The sequence below is a fragment of the Ailuropoda melanoleuca genome, chromosome 13 (genome assembly GCF_002007445.2).
Source record: "Ailuropoda melanoleuca isolate Jingjing chromosome 13, ASM200744v2, whole genome shotgun sequence".
NCBI classification, from domain to species: domain Eukaryota; kingdom Metazoa; phylum Chordata; class Mammalia; order Carnivora; family Ursidae; genus Ailuropoda; species Ailuropoda melanoleuca.
The window spans coordinates 83,622,967-83,642,060 of NC_048230.1; the positions used below are offsets into that span (position 1 = coordinate 83,622,967).

Sequence of the window (19,094 nt, forward strand, 5' to 3'; positions counted from 1 at the left end):
AAATCCTGTCTAGGTTAAAAAAAAATCCTTTCAAAACGCAGGATAGACTGGTGATTTTAATGTAACAGAATATGAAAAGTTCATTATATGATTTCAGTTGCCACACTGCAATTAACCTTTAAGAAATTATCACCTTTGAGCTTTGGTGTAGAAACAAAGAAGAATATCTACAATTATCTGAAAAAGTTGTTAAAATACTCTTATATTTTCTAGGTTTATTTTCTTTTGCTATTTTGTTTTTTCTTTTAGCTTTTGAAATATGTATTTAAGTCTTTTATTTGTTTTAATAAATAAAGCTGTATATTTTCCTCTACATGTGGCTTTAGCCACATTCCTTAAGTTTTTTTTTTAAGATTTTATTTACTTATTTGACAGAGAGAGGCAGTGAGAGAGGGAACACAAGCAGGGGGAGTGGGAGAGGGAGAAACAGGTTTCCCGCTGAGCTGGGAGCCTGATGCGAAGCCAGAACGCTGGGATCATAACCTGAGCTGAAGGCAGACGCTTAAGACTGTGCCATCCAGGCACCCCACACATTCCTGAACTTTTATATGTAGTGTTATCATCGAGTTCCTAATATGTCATTTCAGTTTCTAGTTTATCTTTGCTATTTGCTAAAAATTAGGAGAGTATTGAAATTTTATAGTTGAATTTTAAGCTTTTTGTCAGTAATTTTCAGTTTCATGGCTTCTAATCAAAGAATGTAGTACCATTTCTATTTTTAAAGGTAAATTAACTTTTTTCTTTGTGTGATAGTTTTTTGAAAATAACTGTAAATTTTTTGCTTTTTAATTTTGTTTGGGATGCTCTTTCATATAAAATCTTGTATGTAGATGTGGTCAGGGTATGTGTTTTTTGTTGCTGTTGTTTTGTCTGCCTGGATTCTCTTTATGAAACCATTTTCCTTCTGTTCTGAATTCTTTCGGTTCAACGGGGCTCCTCAGGGCTTTCTGAATCTAGAGAGTCACATGAATCTAGATGGTCAGATTACTCTCCTCTTGGATGCAGTGATTGATTCGGGGTGGTCTTGTGATTTAACCCAACACTTCTGCTGAAATCATTGCGAAAGAAACTGGCTTCTTTTACAGAGACTTGCAGATTTAAGGGCTAAAGATACGTAGGTTCGTTGAGTGACTGTTTTTGCCTTCATGAGGTCAAGCCACCCAAAACCATTGTAGAAAAAAGTGAAACAAAGAAAGCATGTCTTGATGTCTTCATTCTAGTCTCTGGATCCAATCTAAAGGCAGCTACAACATCACAGTTGAATGAGCCAAAAAAATCACACTTTTGCTTAAGCCAGACGTATTTTCTGTACTTGAATTCAGAGAATCCTAACCAATACAAATGGACGTCTCTGTTGCTGGGAGGGAAGTTCATTAGGTTCATTAAGTTAAGTAGATACACAGTAAACCAAAATTAATCTCTGTACAGTAGTTGCTGCCTTAGTACTTTGTTTAAGATGTATGGTAGTTTGGTGCTTAACAAATCAATTCCTTCTTGTACTACTTTCTGCCTTGTAGGCAATCGAGGGCAGCTATTTGGTGCTTGGTGTTCTCTCCCACAAAGATTCCTTATTTTGCCTTCCTCATGTGATATATTTTAGGTAATATTCATCATCGTGTGTGTTCTCTGAATCTGGTCTGCATCATTGATGCCATATTTGTCATAGCCCTGTTGAAACAAAGTAGTTACAAGTTTCTTAAAAAAAAAAAGGAGATATCTCAAAGTCAATGAAACTGCATTACTTTTTGTTACTAAATTATGTGCAAAAGCTGTCACAAGCCAAGTTATCCCACTAAACACAGGAGGAATTGCCAAATCCCTAGGAATGGATGAAAAACTAATGAATAATGAGAAGCTGTTGTGACCGATTTATTTATCACAAAGGGTTATTATGATTAAGGTGTTCAGCATCAAACATTGTCATGATTAAGGTGTTCAGCATCAAACATTCTTGCTAACTTTGAACTGAACTTCCAACTATGTGTGATTTGATTGAAGAAAAAGTAAAAGTATAAATTTAGTCAAATTGGAAAGTGTCAACGTTAATAGTTGTAGAATGAGCCAGTAGTTTGGAAGAAATCCTGGAGGTAATCGAGGAACACTCCCTGAGGAAATGTTGCACTACTGACATTCTTAATGGGATGGAGAATGATATGCTGGAAGATAGTCATAAAGGAAGTTTTCTAAGTTAGACTTAACTTTAATAAATCTAACAATTTAGTTAGGATCTGAATGAGAGGAATTTTGGAACACCTAAATTTATTTAACTTGTATTTACTTTTGTATGTAATTAAAGAATGACATGATAGAAATCTTTCTAAGATGTCTAAAACAGCACTTTTAGTAAGCGTAAAACAAAAAATCTAATAAGAAAACATTATTTTAAACTTTAATTGACATCATTTGTATAATTATATAACTTATAGTTTTAAAATATATAACTTACAGTTGATGGTGTCTTATAGTGGGTAAAATATGGGATTATTATCTCTCCCACATTTTTCAGATTTCTTAGTCTAACAACCCTGTAAAATAGAGCTTGCTTAATACAGAATGTTCTTAGTGAACTCATGCTGCTTGACAAACAATACTGTTTCATTTTATGGGATTTTCAAAAACAAACATTTTGAAAGTATGATGGGGAGTCTTACCATTAAATTCACCAGCACTATGGGTGATCTGCCGAATTTTACATCCTCCAAGCCTTGTGGCTCCTTTCCTGCCCTCCTTAGTTACTCAAAGTCACTGACAAGTTGGCAGTGATATAGTTTATAAGTTCTCTCAGTACGCAGGGATGGAACTGGATTGGGCCAACTTTGAACTCACTCCAAGCAGATACTTGCTGCAGTCTGCTTCAGGCGCTTCTGAGAAGTGCATTCTATCCTTGTTCCAGTTACTATGGCTGTGTAGCAAATAACCCCAAAACCTAGTGGCATAAAACAACCATTTATTATGGTAAGGGTTCTGTGGGACAAGAACTCGGTCAAAGCAGAGTCAGCATGTTTTGTCTCTGATCCACAGTACGGGGGCCTTAGTTGGAAGACTCAAAGGCTGGGGGACAGAATCATCTGAAGGCTTGTTCATATATATGTTCGGCAGGTGATGCTAGATATTGGTTGAGACCTTAGCTGGGGCTGATGGTCAGAACACTTACATGTGGCCTCTCCAGTAGTATACGTTTCCTCACAGCATGGTGGCTGAATTCCAAGAGTAAACATCCTGAAAGAGCTAGGCAGAGCTGTATCCTTTTTATGACTTACCCTTGGAAGTGTAGCATTACTTCCACCAAACTTTATTGTTTGAAGTAGTCAAGAATCTACCTTAGGCAATGGAGGGGAAATAGACCACTTTTTGATTATGTTGGTTAGGGTGCTGAAATAGCATATGGGAACAGAAATAGATCTGTGACCACTTCTTAAAAAAATTTATTTATTTATTTTAGGGGGGGGATGGGCAGACGAAGAAGGGAGAGAGAATCCCAAGCCCATGTGGGGCTCGATCCCAGGACCCTGAGATCACAACCTGAGCTGAAACCAAGAGTCAATACTTAACAGCCTATGCCACCCAGGCGCTCCTCCTGTGGCTGTTTTTAAGAAAAAATTGCCACAATATTTGACAAAAGTCAGACGAGTGTGGAGATATCCCACTTCTTCTTAGTTATTAATCATTATGAATTAATGAATTTAGGTATATTTGAGGTATTTCAGTCCATTGTGGTAATTAGTCATTTTAGTGCTTAATTTTTCCATCTTTAGTCAATAGGAGCCTATTTTGAGTTAGCTCAGTCCTTCAGTCATGACCATAGTATTTTCTGACAGCCTTCTTGCCCTCATATTGTATGATATGATACCTTGTATCATATTGATATGACACTTTGTATGATAAAATGTTTCATGAACATCTTATACATTTCTTGTCCCACACCCAGAATCTGACATTTTCCAAGGATGCTGGTTTCTTTTTAGTTGGAGAGGATTTCTGTTTTTTGTTTTAAACACAATTCCTTCTTGGGGCATGAGTTGATAAATAAATTTAAATTTTTGTATATTTAAAAATACATGCATATTAAAGATTAAAATTCTAATACTTCTGAAGGCTTAAAATATAAACATCAATGTCTTGCTCCTTTCCAGGCCACTTTTTATTCTTTTGATAAACAACCACTTTTAATTATTTTAGCTGTTTTCTTCTGATAGCTTACCACCATTATGATTCTTGATAAATTGTTACTACTTACTATTAACTTTCATATTTCACACATTATCTGTAGCTTTGCTATGTTACAGATGATGATTTAGGTCATTTACATTACCTTTCCACTTTTTCTCCTTGTACCTCTCCTTGACAGGATCACAACACTATTTTTTGTCAGAATATAATTGTAAAAGTCTGTTTTGGTGTTCCTGATATTTTCAAGGTTCTACTCATTGTAATTCCTATTACCATTTTTAGAAGTTCACTACACACTTTTATGTATATCACTGATTAAATACTTTTCCATGCTTTTAAAAAAGTTTTTTTTTTTTATTATGTATCCATGCTTTTTATTAAAAACAATCTGGTCTTAGCCATTCAACCTAAGAGTTGATGAAATATTTGAAGAGCACAGGGTCATAGGCAGAATCCTTTGGCGTATTGCCAGAGACTTGCTTTCACCTTGGCATCAACCCATTAGTCTACTCTTTTTTTTAAAAAAAGATTTCGTTTATTTATTCATTCGACCGAGATAGAGACAACCAGAGAGAGAGGGAACACAAGCAGGGGGAGTGGGAGAGGAAGAAGCAGGCTCCCTAGAGGAGGAGCCTGATGTGGGGCTCGATCCCACAACGCGGGGATCACGCCCTGAGCTGAAGGCAGATGCCCAACCGCTGTGCCACCCAGGCGCCCCATTAGTCTACTGTTTATTCACTGTCATCAAAGCCAACATTTCTATTTTTTCATCTAGTCCATGAGAACATCCTGCAAGGTTTTGTTAAATGTCTCCCAAAAATAAAGATACAAAAAGTCTGATAATTCAATCAAAACAAAATGAATAATTTCTTAAACTTTTTATCATAACTTCAAGGACAAAGACCTGTGTCATATTTTAAATTAGGGAACTGACTGCATAATAACTCTAATATATGGCTTATAAATATAATCTGTGTAATCTATTTAATCCATAAACTGAAAAAAGTCTTCTATGTTTCAACCAATTCCTCTTTAGTCTCAGAGGCTCCCTTTTATGGAAAGTTGACCATAAGGGCTGTTATTACAAATGGAAGGCGTCTGGAATCCTGGTACTCCTCCAGCCCTTAGTTTATATTTAAAATGGCTAAATTGGCTCCTTTTAAGGATTTCTTTAATCAATATTAGATTTTTATTTTTCTTGCAACTCTTAGCAATTTTTCATTCTGCTCAACTTAGAAACTGGTTTATTAATGTAGAAACGTTGACAGCAAACAAATATACTGACCTTTATATAAGAAAACTAAGATACTGTTCTATTCAGTTGAGCTTGTATTTTAAGATACTTTCACCAGAAGTATATGATTTTGTGCACAGCTTATCACACTTTTTGTCTGGATTCTGCCGAAGAAATTTGTGAGTTGTGGATTGTGTGGGAGTTAAATTTCCATCCTGTGACTGGGGAGGGGAGTCTTTCTCTGTATAAAGCTCACTCTAGAAAGTAAGGACTGAAACCATGATTTTAACAGCTTTAAAGCCAGCCCAAAAGGCATGTTCCCTCTCTCTTTCATTGAAAAATAACAATGGGTGATTTTGAATTAATTCTCTGGAGAGCTCAACTTCCTTCTTTCCTTCCTTCTTTGCTTCCTTCCTTCCTTCTTCCTTCCTTCCTTCCTTCCTTCCTTCCTTCCTTCCTTCCTTCCTTCCTTCCTTCCAGCAATAAAGGAAGGCAAAAGATGTTATGAGCTTTCATGTAGTGAATATTCTGATTATAGTCAGCATTGTCCTATTCCTTTACACTTGGACATTGTCACCTAACACCTTTACAATAAGCAGTTTGAGGCATTTGGTCTTTCTTTGGATATACAGCTGAGATGAAATGAGATGGATTATAGAATGGTTCAAGCTTAATCCAGAAAAAAAATGTGTAAGTCAAAAGAGAAACTGTATAATAGTGATGACATCGATGACACATTTGGTGGTTTTTAAAGGCCAAGCTCTGCAAATTAGATCTGTTGATAAGACTTGATTCTGAATTCAACAATTGTGCCATGGTTTGTAAGAAACAGTTATAATAGCTGGGATTTGAATGGGAGGAGTTTAGCACAGAGGATATTTTTTTATATTTCAAAGCAAATTACTCAGATTCCATAATAACAATTTAAATGTTAAATATTCCTTTTACTTTTAATATAGGAAATTATTGTTAAAAGAGAAAAGATTAAGCATTTTCCTTGAATTACTGCATAAGGCTTGAAAGCATCTGAGATCATTACTTTTAGCTCAAATTACATACCGAACAGAAGTGTGAATCAACCTTAATGAACAACTAAGATCCTGTCTGTACCCTTTATACAAAAAGACCATTAACATCAAGATGAAATGCTCTACACAGGTAATCCTAAAATTATCAAAGTGATTATTAGATTGATACTAAAAATGATTTTTTTCAGTAGTAGCACAGTGCTAATAATTACAGTCCCTCATGGGGCGCCTGGGTGGCACAGCGGTTAAGCGTCTGCCTTCGGCTCAGGGTGTGATCCTGGCATTGTGGGATCGAGCCCCACATCAGGCTCCTCTGCTATGAGCCTGCTTCTTCCTCTCCCACTCCCCCTGCTTGTGTTCCCTCTCTCGCTGGCTGTCTCTGTCAAATAAATAAATAAAATCTTTAAAAAAAAATAATTACAGTCCCTCTACAAAACACCTCTAACATTCACATCTAAAATAAATGAAAAGTGGGAGGAATCTTTGCCATTAAGATAGAATTATTCTAGAATTACAAAGCATGGAAAAACATTCAGTCACTCACATCCTCCTTAATATATCAATTAATGTCATTTTTACATAATAGAATAGATTTTCTTATAATTCACAGTAAACCTTTTTAAACTGTATAACTAAGGAAGTACATGTCTGAGTTAAGTGATTTTTCTGATATCAAAGTAATACATACCCATGAATAGAAAATTTAGAGAAAAAAACCCAGTGAAGTATTTTTAAAAAGAAAATAGTTGCAAATAATCCCACCATTTAGAGATTACCATGATTTAATTAAGGTTTTTTGTTTTGTTTTGTTTTAAAGATTTTATTTATTTATGGAAGAGAATGAGCACAAGCAGGGGGAGAGGGAGATGCAGGTTCCCCACTCAGTGTGGAGCCTGACATGGGTTTCGATCCCAGGACTCTGGGATCATGACCTGAGCCGAAGGCAGACACTTACTGACTGAGCCACCCAGTCATCCTGGAAGGTATATAGTTTCTTTGAAAATCAATACAATGGACTCTGTTCATAACCTTAAATGCTTTTGTTGCCCTTATCAGAATTCCTTTGATTTAGAATTTTGTGGGATGAACCCTTCAAGGTACATGAAAGAAATAATTATGCTTCTTTCCCTCTATCCAGCTGCCCTTTACACGTATCCTGAAATTGCATTTTCCCCTGACCCCTCAAAGCCATTTTATACTATGGGTTCATCTCTTTTTTGTTTTTCTTTGTTAACTCAGATCTTTGCTAGACTTCTGGCATTCCAGACTCTCCATTTATTACATTTCAGTATTTCTGTTCTTCCTTTTTCCCCCAGAGATAGGTGTCTTCATTCTCTTCATTCTCTTTCTATCTCTATCCCTCTCATTCTTTTTCATTGCCATTCTTAGTATATAGTTCCAGCTTCTTTAGCCACATTGCTGTTGCTACATTGTCCTCACAGTTCCCAGCAACATTTCTTAAGAGTGCAGGCAGGATTCCTGTACCAGGGTGGCACAAATAGCCTGAGAAGGAAGATGGTCACCCAACCTGTAGCCTATTAGTGCTCTATCAGAGAGCTGTGATCAATATGGCATGTGACCATCCTAGTCACAGTCATTGAACTAAGCATTGTTTGTAGCATAGAATCTCTTTGACTAGTTGTTCTTGTACAAGGTGACAAATCAACTACAAGCTGACTTGCTATTGGAAACAGACTTTTCTATAGGGATGACAGGGGTGAGAGCAAAATTTCAGAAGAGGGAATGAAGCATGAGAGACTATGGACTCTGGGAAACAAACTGAGGGCTTCAGGGGGAGGGGGGTGGAGGAATGGGATAGGCTGGTGATGGGTAGTAAGGAGGGCATGTATTGCATGGTGCACTGGGTGTTATACGCAACTAATGAATCATGGAACTTTACATCAAAAACCAGGGATGTACTGTATGGTGACTAACATAATATAATAAAAAAATATTATTATAAAAAAAAGAATAAAAAAATTTTTAAAAGTTTCAGAATAGAACACAGCAATCCAGCTGTAGTACTAGACCAGGGTCGTGTAGGCTCCCTGCTCATCCAGATGTTAACACATTGGTCACTAGCTTATGCGGAGGTCAGGAGAGAAGGGGGAGTCCAAGTTAGGAATAAGGGTGTCCAGGATGTCAGGAAGAGCATAGGAGGTACTTGGGACAGAGATTTTTTGCCATCTAGTATTGTAGCATTTCAATAAGCAGTGTGGTTGAATTTTGTGTATCAGGTCAATGTCAGCCTTCCAGGTGATAAGTTTGTCCTCACTCATATTCTATCTTCTTATCCTCCTGAGACCAAACACATACATATATCAGACAGGTATCTCCATTTAACAATGAGGAAATTGAGACTCAGAGAGGGCAGGTCACAAGAACCAGTGTTGGAGCTGAGATGTAAAGCCAGGACTGATTGACTTTAGGACTAAAATCGTTACACAATATTATTCATTGATGTTCTTTAATATCTCTAAGGGATTGTGCAGATATTATTTGGTCTTGCAGCAACCTTATAAAGTAGTGTGACCTTATCATCAGTTCCCTTTGCGGGTTTGGGAAACCTGAGGTTTAGAGAAGTGACACTGAAAGAATGAACAAGATGGGAGGCTCATTAGGTTGTAGAATCTGGATTCACATATTGTCCAGCTTTCTGATTATAGAACCCCATCTGCTACCATGACATGCTACCCTGTAGTCCATAATTGTACATTTTCGAGAACACTGTCCCAACAATGCCTGCCTGTCTCTGCAAAGACGGCTGTGATAACACATGGCCAGTGGTTATGCATTTAGAGATGTTCTTCCTGGCACTGGATAAGCACTCAGACACCGTTTCTCCTTAAAATCAATGGTAAGCATTTGATGATCAATTAACTGGGATTAGAGGGCTGTCTGTGGCCATGCTATAGAACCATATTAATCTGAGTATGGGGAGTGATACTCTGATTTCAGCTCTCAAATCCCTGTGTTTAATGTACCATTTATATTAATTTGGAATTTCTTTTCTGGGAATAGTGTTTTGACCTTGTATCAAATACTTCTTTAAATACAGACAAATAAATCTTTTATGCTGCCTATATCCAGTATTCTAGACTAGGTATAAATGTCACTTTTTCCTAGAAGCCTTCCTCACCTGCTCCAGGCAGAACCAGTTAGACTCTTTTCTGTGCCTAATGCAATTTATAATTGTAGTCTACCTAAACTGTGCTGCAATTATGTGTTTATATTTCAGATTGACCCATAAGGACTGTGACCTATTAATCTTTTTCTACCCATCAACTCAGATTACATTTGGCACATCGTGTCAACAAAACAACTGTTGACTTAATTAACTAATTAATACTCCCACTAAAAAATACAGTACATGTTCACTAGTTTGGAAAGGAATTCAGAGATATTATTTACAGTGCTGCATCTGATGGTAACATTTAGTCTGTTTTGGCATTTTGTATTTGGACAATGAAGGTTTAAACACTCTCGTATTTTATTATAACATTTATAAATGTTTACTCCTTTGTAAATGTAATATTTTGTATTTAAATGCAAAAAATTCCCTGGGGTAAAATAGTATTCAATAACTTAAATTAAAATTATACAGATATTTAAGATGGTGATATTGAGGGGTGCTTCGGTGGCTCAGTCAGTTGAGCCTCTGACTCTTGATTTTGGCTCAGGTCATGAATTCAGGGTTGTGAGATCAAGCCATATGTTGGGCTGGCTCCGTGCTTGGTGAGGAGTCCATCTGAGATTCTTTCCCTCTACCTCCCTTTCTGCCCCTCCCCCTGCCTAAAATAATAAATAAATAAATCTTAAAAAAATAAAACGGTGATGTTGATCTGTATATATTTACATGGGAAGATGTTTACAATACATTATTAAGTGAGTAAAGAGAATAGGAAATAGCAGTTAAAGTATGATCTCATTTTTGTAAAAAAAATTCTACATAGTTATGGGAAAAATTCTAGAAGAATAGTATTTATATCCTTTCTTTATAATGAATGATTACAAAGTTCCAGGTATGGAATTAAATGCCTTTACACATTACTTTAATTCCCCACCATAATTTCATTTAATCATTCATCATTTAATTGATTCAGCATTCAATGTATATTTCTTATCCCAGGCACTGTGCTAAATATTAACTATAAATGTGAACCAGATGGACAGAGTGTCTGGGGTTTTATCATATCCTAACCCTACAGATGAAAATTAGAGAGGTTTTCCCACCCATCAGAGGTCTTCTGGTCCAGCTTCTGTTTCAACTAAGCAAACACAGAGACTCCTGAGGCTCCCAAGGCTCCAGTTGCCATCAGCCTGAATAAGGTGGATACAGCACTGGAACTACAGTATCTCAGGGCAGCATCAGATTTTCCTTGTGTAGGAGTTCTTGCTACAGTTCACACAGTCCTCCAGCTGCCATTGTCTTTGGTCCCTCAGATGATGGCTCAAGTCAGTGAGATCCACACTAGGTGGGTGCAGAAGCCTCCTCCCCAAGTAACAGTTCCACACGTATAGTGTCCAGGGTTCTCATAAGAATCACTACCACTGTCAGGTATTTACAGTTCATCACAGTTTGCCCCAGTGCAAAGGAAGTTTGTCAATCAGAAGTCATTTCAATTATAAGCAATGCTACCTAGAAACACACTTAACGTTTTACTCTTATTAGATTAAAGGAATCAGAAATAGAGAGTGTACCAAGGCATTCTCATGTAGAAGGAGAAAGGATCTTGTTAAGGAGGTATCCAATAAGCAAGTGGCAGAATGGATTTGAACTTAAGTCTTTCTGACTCCAAAGTCTAGCTTCTGCACTTTCCTCCCAGAGATACCAAAAATGTTCTCTGGGAGGAGAGGTTTCAGACAACTTTTACTTTCTTCTTCACACTTTCTGAATTCTCAGACATTTTTTGTAATGAGCATGAATTTCTTTTGTAATCAGAAATAAATGTTTTTATTAAAAAAACTAACAACATAAAAAAACATGCTTTTGCTATAAATTAAGTGAAAATAGCCAGAAACAAAATGATACCATGCATTTGCATTGTGATTAGGATGATGTAAAAAGAGAGATGCATGAGGAAGAAGCTAAGCAAAAATATAAAGAAGTCTTAACAACAGTTGAGTTAGAATGGTTGGCTTGTGAAAGCATTTATTTATTTATTTATTTATTTATTTATGTCTCTGTTTGCAGATTTTCTATGAAATGCTTATGCTATTCTTGCAATAAAATGAAATGCATTTAGTAAAATAGAAAAGGAAATATATTTAGTTTATAAAATGTTGGAAATGTAAAAACCAGGCAAACATCATGCAAGGTCGTGGATTTACTTCTGTGTTTTTTTGTTTTTTGGGTTTTTTTTTTTGTATAATTGAATATATTTAAGTAAAATTTAATTATGTTAGGGGCTCAGATTTCTTAAATTATTTCTAAACACATCCATGGACATAAGATGGGAAGCTGAATTAGAGAGCAGTTCTGTTCCATTCCTGAGAGTCACCCATGTAACTAGAAGTATTTGCCCAGGGCTCTTGCTGTGTCCCTGCCCTGACACCATTATTTCAGAGTGTTATTGTAACTTCCTTAGGTCTGGGTTCATGTGGCAGAGTGGGAATACTATTGCTAAACTCCTTTCACATGTTATTTGTCTATTGTTATTTTAGGATGTAGCTATGTAAGGCTTACTTTTCTTTCAAAACTCACATTTTGGGCTTTATATGATCCTTCTTTAGCCAGAGACTCATATAATTGGATAGCTGCTGTTATATTTTGCATGCCAAAATTTCCAAATAGCAAAGCATCAGCCATTTTCTCCATAGCTTTCAAGTTTCCCATGTCAGCTGCTTTGGCAAAGAATACGTAGGCTCTGTTTCAAAAATATGAAGGTAGAGATTTGATTATCAAAAATGTTTTTCTGCTCCCTCCTTCATGCTTCTTTTCTCTAACAAGTAGGACCAAGTTATCGTTGTTACTATTAATACAGTTTAGATGAAGTCCATCACATCTATAGATTAGTAGTTCTTTTTTCAGCCTTACATTATCTAAGATTACAATTTCAGATATATCTGACAAATAGTGAAGCTGCTGAAAAGGAGAAATATATAGGATACATCATGCTTTAAGCTTATTCACCAAGTGAAGTGAAAAATTGAGGCACTTGTCCTAAAATGGTGAACTCTCCCACAGCCACCCACATTATCTGAGTATTTGTTTTACAAAATGAACTCTGAAATATATAACAATATAATAAAAATAATCAAAACTGGAATGTCACATCTAGAAAGCTACTATCATGAAAACAACGGTCCCTTTATATTCTGAAATAATTTTCTAAAACAGAACATAGTTTTCAGCAGGCAAAGTCAGACTGTGTGGAAAAACAATAACCAAATAAAATCCAATGGTTATTAGGGCTCTTAAGTCTTGACTGCCTTGTTCAAAATCTGGATCCACCACTTACTAGTTTGAGAGCTCCGGGCAAGTTATTTAACTTCTTTGTGCCTCTTTCATCTATGAAGTGGGGATAACAACAGCCCTTACTTCATAGGGTTGCTGGGAAGATTCAATGAGATAATCCATGTGAAGTCCTTGGCATAGTACCTGGTACATAGTAAGCACTCAATAAATTTAGCTACTATTATTATTATTAGGACTACTGCATAAATTCAAAAGTTCTATAGCATGGTAATTATTCTCTTGTAATTAGTGGGTAAATGATGTGAAAAATTAGTGATTATAAATATAGATGTCATAGGACATTGCATTTTCTGAGTCCCGCTCAGAAATCACCTGGACCCGATCAGTATAACAAATAGTGATAGAGAGCCTTGCAAGGTGAAAACTTGTGTCAGAGACAGAGAGTACTTTTGGGATTTATTTTTACTTTTATCACTTCCTTTTTGGTAGCGTAAGAACAGAAAGCATTAACCTCTACCAGTGACCTTGACTCAAATACAGGAACAAATACACAAATCTACCACTGCTGCTCAGAAGGATCAGGAGATTCAGCTTTATGTACGGCCTATCGATGCTGATGCTAAAATAATTTGCTCTTGGTGGCTGGAGCAGAATAGAATGGGCTCGGACTGAATGTTATCCACATAGGCTTTTAGGGTCCTGGAGGGCAACACAGAGAATAGCCTCCAGTGGAACAAAAGAAGACAGGAGGTCAAGCAAGAAAATAACCCATGTCAGAGCAAGCTTAGATTCTAGGGACCAGAAGGCAAGTAAGACAGAAGGTCTAAAGGTCAATGAATGCAAATGTCTGGCATTCAGAGATAGGCCTGACAATCTGACAATCGGGACACAAACTCCCTGAAGTCATTCTGCCACCTGGTTTGCTGCTGCAACTACATGGCCTGCTGGGATTAGAAGGGCCACCATATGTACCAGGGCAGCAAAATCTGAGATGGGCTGTGGAAGCCAGCAGTATATCCATTCACTGATCCCAGGGGGCAACAAAAGGTTGCAAAACCAATCCATCTAGGTGTCTTTAATTCTAAGGGAGAGTGGATGCCTTGGTCCCCTGTCAAGAAAGTCCAAGGTGATATAAGGAATACTAGAAACAGGACGTAGGGCTGAAGAAAGTTAAGGATTAAGGATTAAGGTCTGGGCTGTAATCCCCAAGAGGGAAAAAGTAAGAGAAACTGGGCAGCATTAGCACGTCCCCAAAAGAAAGTTCAGTTAGATATCTGGATAACTTCTAAAGAACCTGGTATTGGATGCTAAGGAGGGTGCTGGGGAAGGAAGAGACTAAAGGCATCTCTAGGACTCATCAGAAACTCGGTGTAGGGCAGCAACTTATCTCCAAATCTTTGCTGATGGGGAGTAATTCTTATTGACAGCTAACCCTGGCTATCTCTGAGGCTTCTTGACTCCTATAGACGAGTCTATGTCTCCCTGACATATGCTTGCTTAACATCTGTACTTCTAACAGCACTGATTTGTTAAACAATTTATAGTTGAATGGATGAATGAATTGGATTAATATGTGGATGTGGATGAGCCAAAAGGACTAGTATTACTTCTGTCTTATACAAGAAGTGGTGGAGTAAGGAGGACACAGGATTGAGGAATGAATGGGAGAGAAAGGATTCCTCTGTGGTCAGTAGGGTGTTCATTTTTCTTTCCCCTGACCAGAGTCTTTGAGATGGCTAGACTGGATGTAACTGACATAAGAGAAGAGCAGACCATCCTGACATTTGGAGGAATTTCATTCAGCTTTCCCACAAATTCCTGAAATCTCTTGCTATGAGCAGATTTGGTTTTAGTTCCCTAACTGCCAACTCAGAAGCGTCAGGGGACTTGGCTTTATGCACCTCTCACATACCTATGCTGCTGCAAAAATAAGCTGCTCTTGGGGCACCTGGCTGACTCAGTTGGTGGAGCATGTGACTCTTGATCTCAGGGTTGTGAGTTCAAGCCCTGTGTTGGGTGTAGAGATTACTTAAAAATAAAATCTTTTTTTTTTTTTTAAAGCCTGCTTTTCTGGCACTCTTGGGCAAGGATAGGCTGGGCAAGAATAGCCTGAGGTTGAATGACACCTAGGTGGCATGAAGGCTCCTTCACTGCTAGATAATCTGCTTTCAGGGCTGGGTTTTCTCCCCTTTCTTTAAGCCAAAGAAGAAGGTACCTATCAAAGATAAGTGGACAGTTACTTAGGAGCTACTAAGAGTGATTTTGTCCCATTGGACTGAATCTAGGGTTTCTTTGAATTTAACAGGGCATACGCAATGGGCCCCTCATCTTGGGTTCACTTGCTATAGGCAGAATGAATCTGAAACCTCAGGGACCAGCCCCTTTCCAGAATTCCATTGTTCTTTCATCTAGCTGGGCTGGGTTGAGAATTCTCTATTGTTACTCATCCACTCAGTGAGCACCTGAGTGAGCAGACTTCCCTATCAGGCTGGATTGTATTTTGGGGGTCTGTTTTGACGCCATCCTCATCATGACAGCCCCCAAAGATGCTCAGCATGAGACCCAGGTTTTGCAGGGAATGATTTCCTCTGCTCTTATAAGGAGATTCTGATTTAATTTCCCCTAGAGAGACGACTGACTCCTTTACTTTCTTCTTCTTGTCACTTTGGAAGAATTATAGAATATTTTTGACCTTCCATTTCCTCCTCTGTAATTTGGGGATAACAATTTATGATTCACAATATCATTGTGAGCAATGAATGATATTCCACACATAAATGCTCAGAACAATAAGTAACACAAAGAAGGAGCTTAATAAAAGGAAGTTCTTCATAGTTGAGTGCCTCTTCTCAATACTTATATGCTCTTCTAGGAAGCTTTGGGCTTTAAGAAAGAATTCAGGGACTCTGCTGCTGCCCTGTCTAGGGATGGCTACCACAGCACTGGGATGCTTCCCCCACAGGTGCTATGCCTAATCTGTGTAAAAACAAAAGATGTCTCCTTGTTGGAGGTCCAGAGCCCCTTCTTTTTATTATTGCTTCAAGACACAATTGTTTTCTTTTCTCCTATACCTTCTGTTTACCACTTAGAGGAAGAGATAAAGATAACAAATGCTTATCTTCTGCTTACTATGTCTTGGGCAATCTTCTAAGAGCCTAACTGTACTATCCAGAACACAAGGAGGTTAAATAACTTGCCCAGGGATAACACGGCCAGTGAATGGTAGAGCTAGGATTTGATCTCAATAAGTGTTTAATTAGAGATTTGAGGGGTGACCTCATGTTGTGTCCCTCTACTGGGAGGACAAGATATTTCTGCCTCCCCTTTAGACAAAGTAGACAAGTGAAAAGAGAAATGATGCACATGGAGTGAGACCACCACAGCTTGGCTACTTTCCAGCTGTATTATTTATCACTTCACTTTAACATCCTTGAATCTCTGTTTCCAACTGTTTAAATGGGGAAAATGAAGCTCTTCTTAACTCCTAAGGCTGTTCTGGGGATAAGATGGAATCATGTACATGAAAGTGCTTTGAAAACCGTAAAGTGCTCTACAAATGCTGAGTTGGGCAGAATAAAGCATTCTAAAACAACCATTCTAATTCAGATAACATATTTGATTTCATTTGAAATACCTAATAAACTCACAACAGAATATTTTTGCCTGAATACTCAGATTAGTACCTTAATTCTGCATTTCACTTGAAGTGTAGGGACAACAATTTCACATACAATTCTGTTTGTTTAGGCTGATAATTTTAGGATTCTTTAAACATCAACTGAGCCTTTTAAAAACAAAAGCTTATGGGCAAATAAACTCATTTGTTATCCCAATAAGCTTTTAATGACAAACTAGATTTTGGATTGCTCTTTTTTCTCAGCCAGGAATTTGAGTTGGCTTAGGTAACTGGACAAAGACTTACTCGGCTTTTTGTTTTTGGCTTTTAGACTGCTGGAGAATCTTGATGCCCATCTTAAACAGCTGGTCTCCTTCATCTGTGAAATTTTTCTTTGCTTGCTTTCTTACTATATATATGGACAAACAAGGAAAAATAACATTATTTTTATGTTTTATATTTTTAAAATAATGTGCTGCCATATTAGTTTGGGTTTTGCTCATGAAGAGGTTCAGATGAGCCTCCCCAAAATGTACCACTTTGGCATGTGGATTATTCTGAGCTGAAGCTAATCAAGGCCAAAAATACTCAGGAAGAGCTTTTTACCTCCTCCTTAATTGCCTCTATGAATTTAGATAGATAGAGAGCCTGGTCCAGGAAGAGAGTTATCACCAGAGATAACTATGAAGAGTATGGGCTAGGTGTGGTAAGGTGAGAGGAGGTTGGCAGGGCATGTTTATTCAACTCCCTCTCTGACCTATTGTCTCTGCATGGTATGACAATCATTTGTTTATCAAACATTTGCTTTTCCCATCTTTCTGTGTCGATTGTCTTCCTTCGCTTTGAAGCCCCAGACCCTTACCTCCTTCTTAGCTCAGGATGGCATATAAGCCTCAATTGCCCATACATATGAAATTAAATTTGTTTTCCTCCTATTGATCTGTCTTATGTCAATTTAATTAATAAACAGCCAAAAGAACCTAGAAGGGTAGAGGGAACCTAGAAGGGTAGAGGGAAAATGTTTCCTCCTTTACACTTTCCTTATTTTTTAACTTCTGCATTTCAAGATCACCTTGCCTTTAGTCAGAAGGTGGAAGCTACAAAAACTATCCTCTTTCTGTCTTCTATGAAAGTGTCTGGAAGGTGGAGGAGATAGAAAGATACTTCTGATGGTAGGAGGGAGAGAGTTGCTCCTAGTCTGGGAAAGAGATGCAAGTTTCTGCAAATACAAAGCAGGAAGCAAGGCCTCCAGGGAAAGGGGATGTTCAGTGTACCCTAAAGAAAGGATCTTAGACACCAAGATTTCATCTCTCAGACTCCCTTGTCTGATCATGGCCCCAAAATCTTAGAACTATAAGATTCCAAGAGAATATGAGGACCTGAGCAATGAGCATCTCCTAGAAAAATAGTGTGCATCTAGGATTGGAAGCAAAAAACTTCTCCCTGAAAATCTCCCTGAAAATTTTGCTCTGCCCAAGGCTCCTTCCTCCTCCCTGACAACCTTTCTAAGACCTTGGGGGAAAATACACAGAGAGAGCACAATAACAACTTGCCTTTTGGGGATGGGGACTCAGAATTAATTTTATAAGATTTACAGAAAATAAAGAAATGGAATTTTACCTGCTACAATAATGATATTTCTCAAACATTTATATAACACTTCATAATTTTCAAACAACTGTCATCAGTTTAAAGATGTGGAAAACTATTTGGAGAGAGAATCAGCTTTATAGACCCCGCTCTACCCCCAGAATGCACGTGCACACCCCCCACTCCAACACTCTTCCACAGCACAGTGCCTCTTGAAGCCCATTATGACACTCAGTGAAACCTCTGATTAGGTGAATCATGCCTGAAACCATTTTTAAAAAGGCATTTTGAGATCTGATGCCTCATTAACAAGACCACAAAAATCTTTAAGTGGTTCCTGTTTTTCTTCTTCCCAACAAACCATCAGGGTTGTTCAATTTCTTTTTTAAATTAAAAAATGTTTTTTAACTTAAAGTTAATTTGCAATTATTTTGAATGCTTCAAGTTATCCAATCAATTCAGTAACACCAGACACTTTTAGCATCTAATTTCTGCTTTGAGTTATATTCTATCTATAGTCACGATTAGAGAGGAAAAATAATGGGAAAACCTACTAAACTGTGTTTGGAATAGCAATTGCTCCTATTACCATGCTTTCAAAGAGCAAGAATACATTTTGAAAGGTTGCCTGTGCATGCATATACATATGAGAAATAATTTACCACTACAGATTTCTACCCATGGCTTTTACTCTAATTTGTCATTCTTTTTTTGGCTTCCCAAATGTATTGAAATACAAATTTTCTTTACTATAAGGGGACTCAACTATCAGATAAAGTTATCTTGACAACACTTTAATTTCCTTTTTATGGTTTAACAATTTCCAAATTTGGGGAAAGCACAGTCAGGAAATGACATGAGGAGACCATTCTGAACTTGATGTAAAGGACCTTTCTGAATGTGGAGTCTTCTTTTTTTTTTTTTTAAAGATTTTATTTATTTGACAGACAGAGAGACAGCCAGTGAGAGAGGGAACACAAGCAGTGGGAGTAGGAGAGGAAGAAGCAGGCTCATAGCAGAGGAGTCTGATGTGGGGCT

The 19,094-nt window shown here is 37.5% G+C and overlaps 1 protein-coding gene across 2 annotated transcripts in view; it reads right to left on the reverse strand.

The window, feature by feature from the left end:
* Positions 1-19,094, reverse strand: part of SEL1L2 (SEL1L2 adaptor subunit of ERAD E3 ligase) — a 78,103-nt gene that overhangs the window by 45,055 nt on the left and 13,954 nt on the right. For both annotated transcript variants that reach the window (XM_034641191.1, XM_019798910.2), the window contains exons 2-3: positions 16,773-16,875; positions 12,137-12,299 (exon numbers count right to left, since the gene is read on the reverse strand). In XM_034641191.1, coding sequence (XP_034497082.1) covers positions 12,137-12,299; positions 16,773-16,822 — 213 coding nt within the window. In that variant the 5' untranslated portion in view covers positions 16,823-16,875. The remainder of the gene's footprint in view (positions 1-12,136; positions 12,300-16,772; positions 16,876-19,094) is intronic.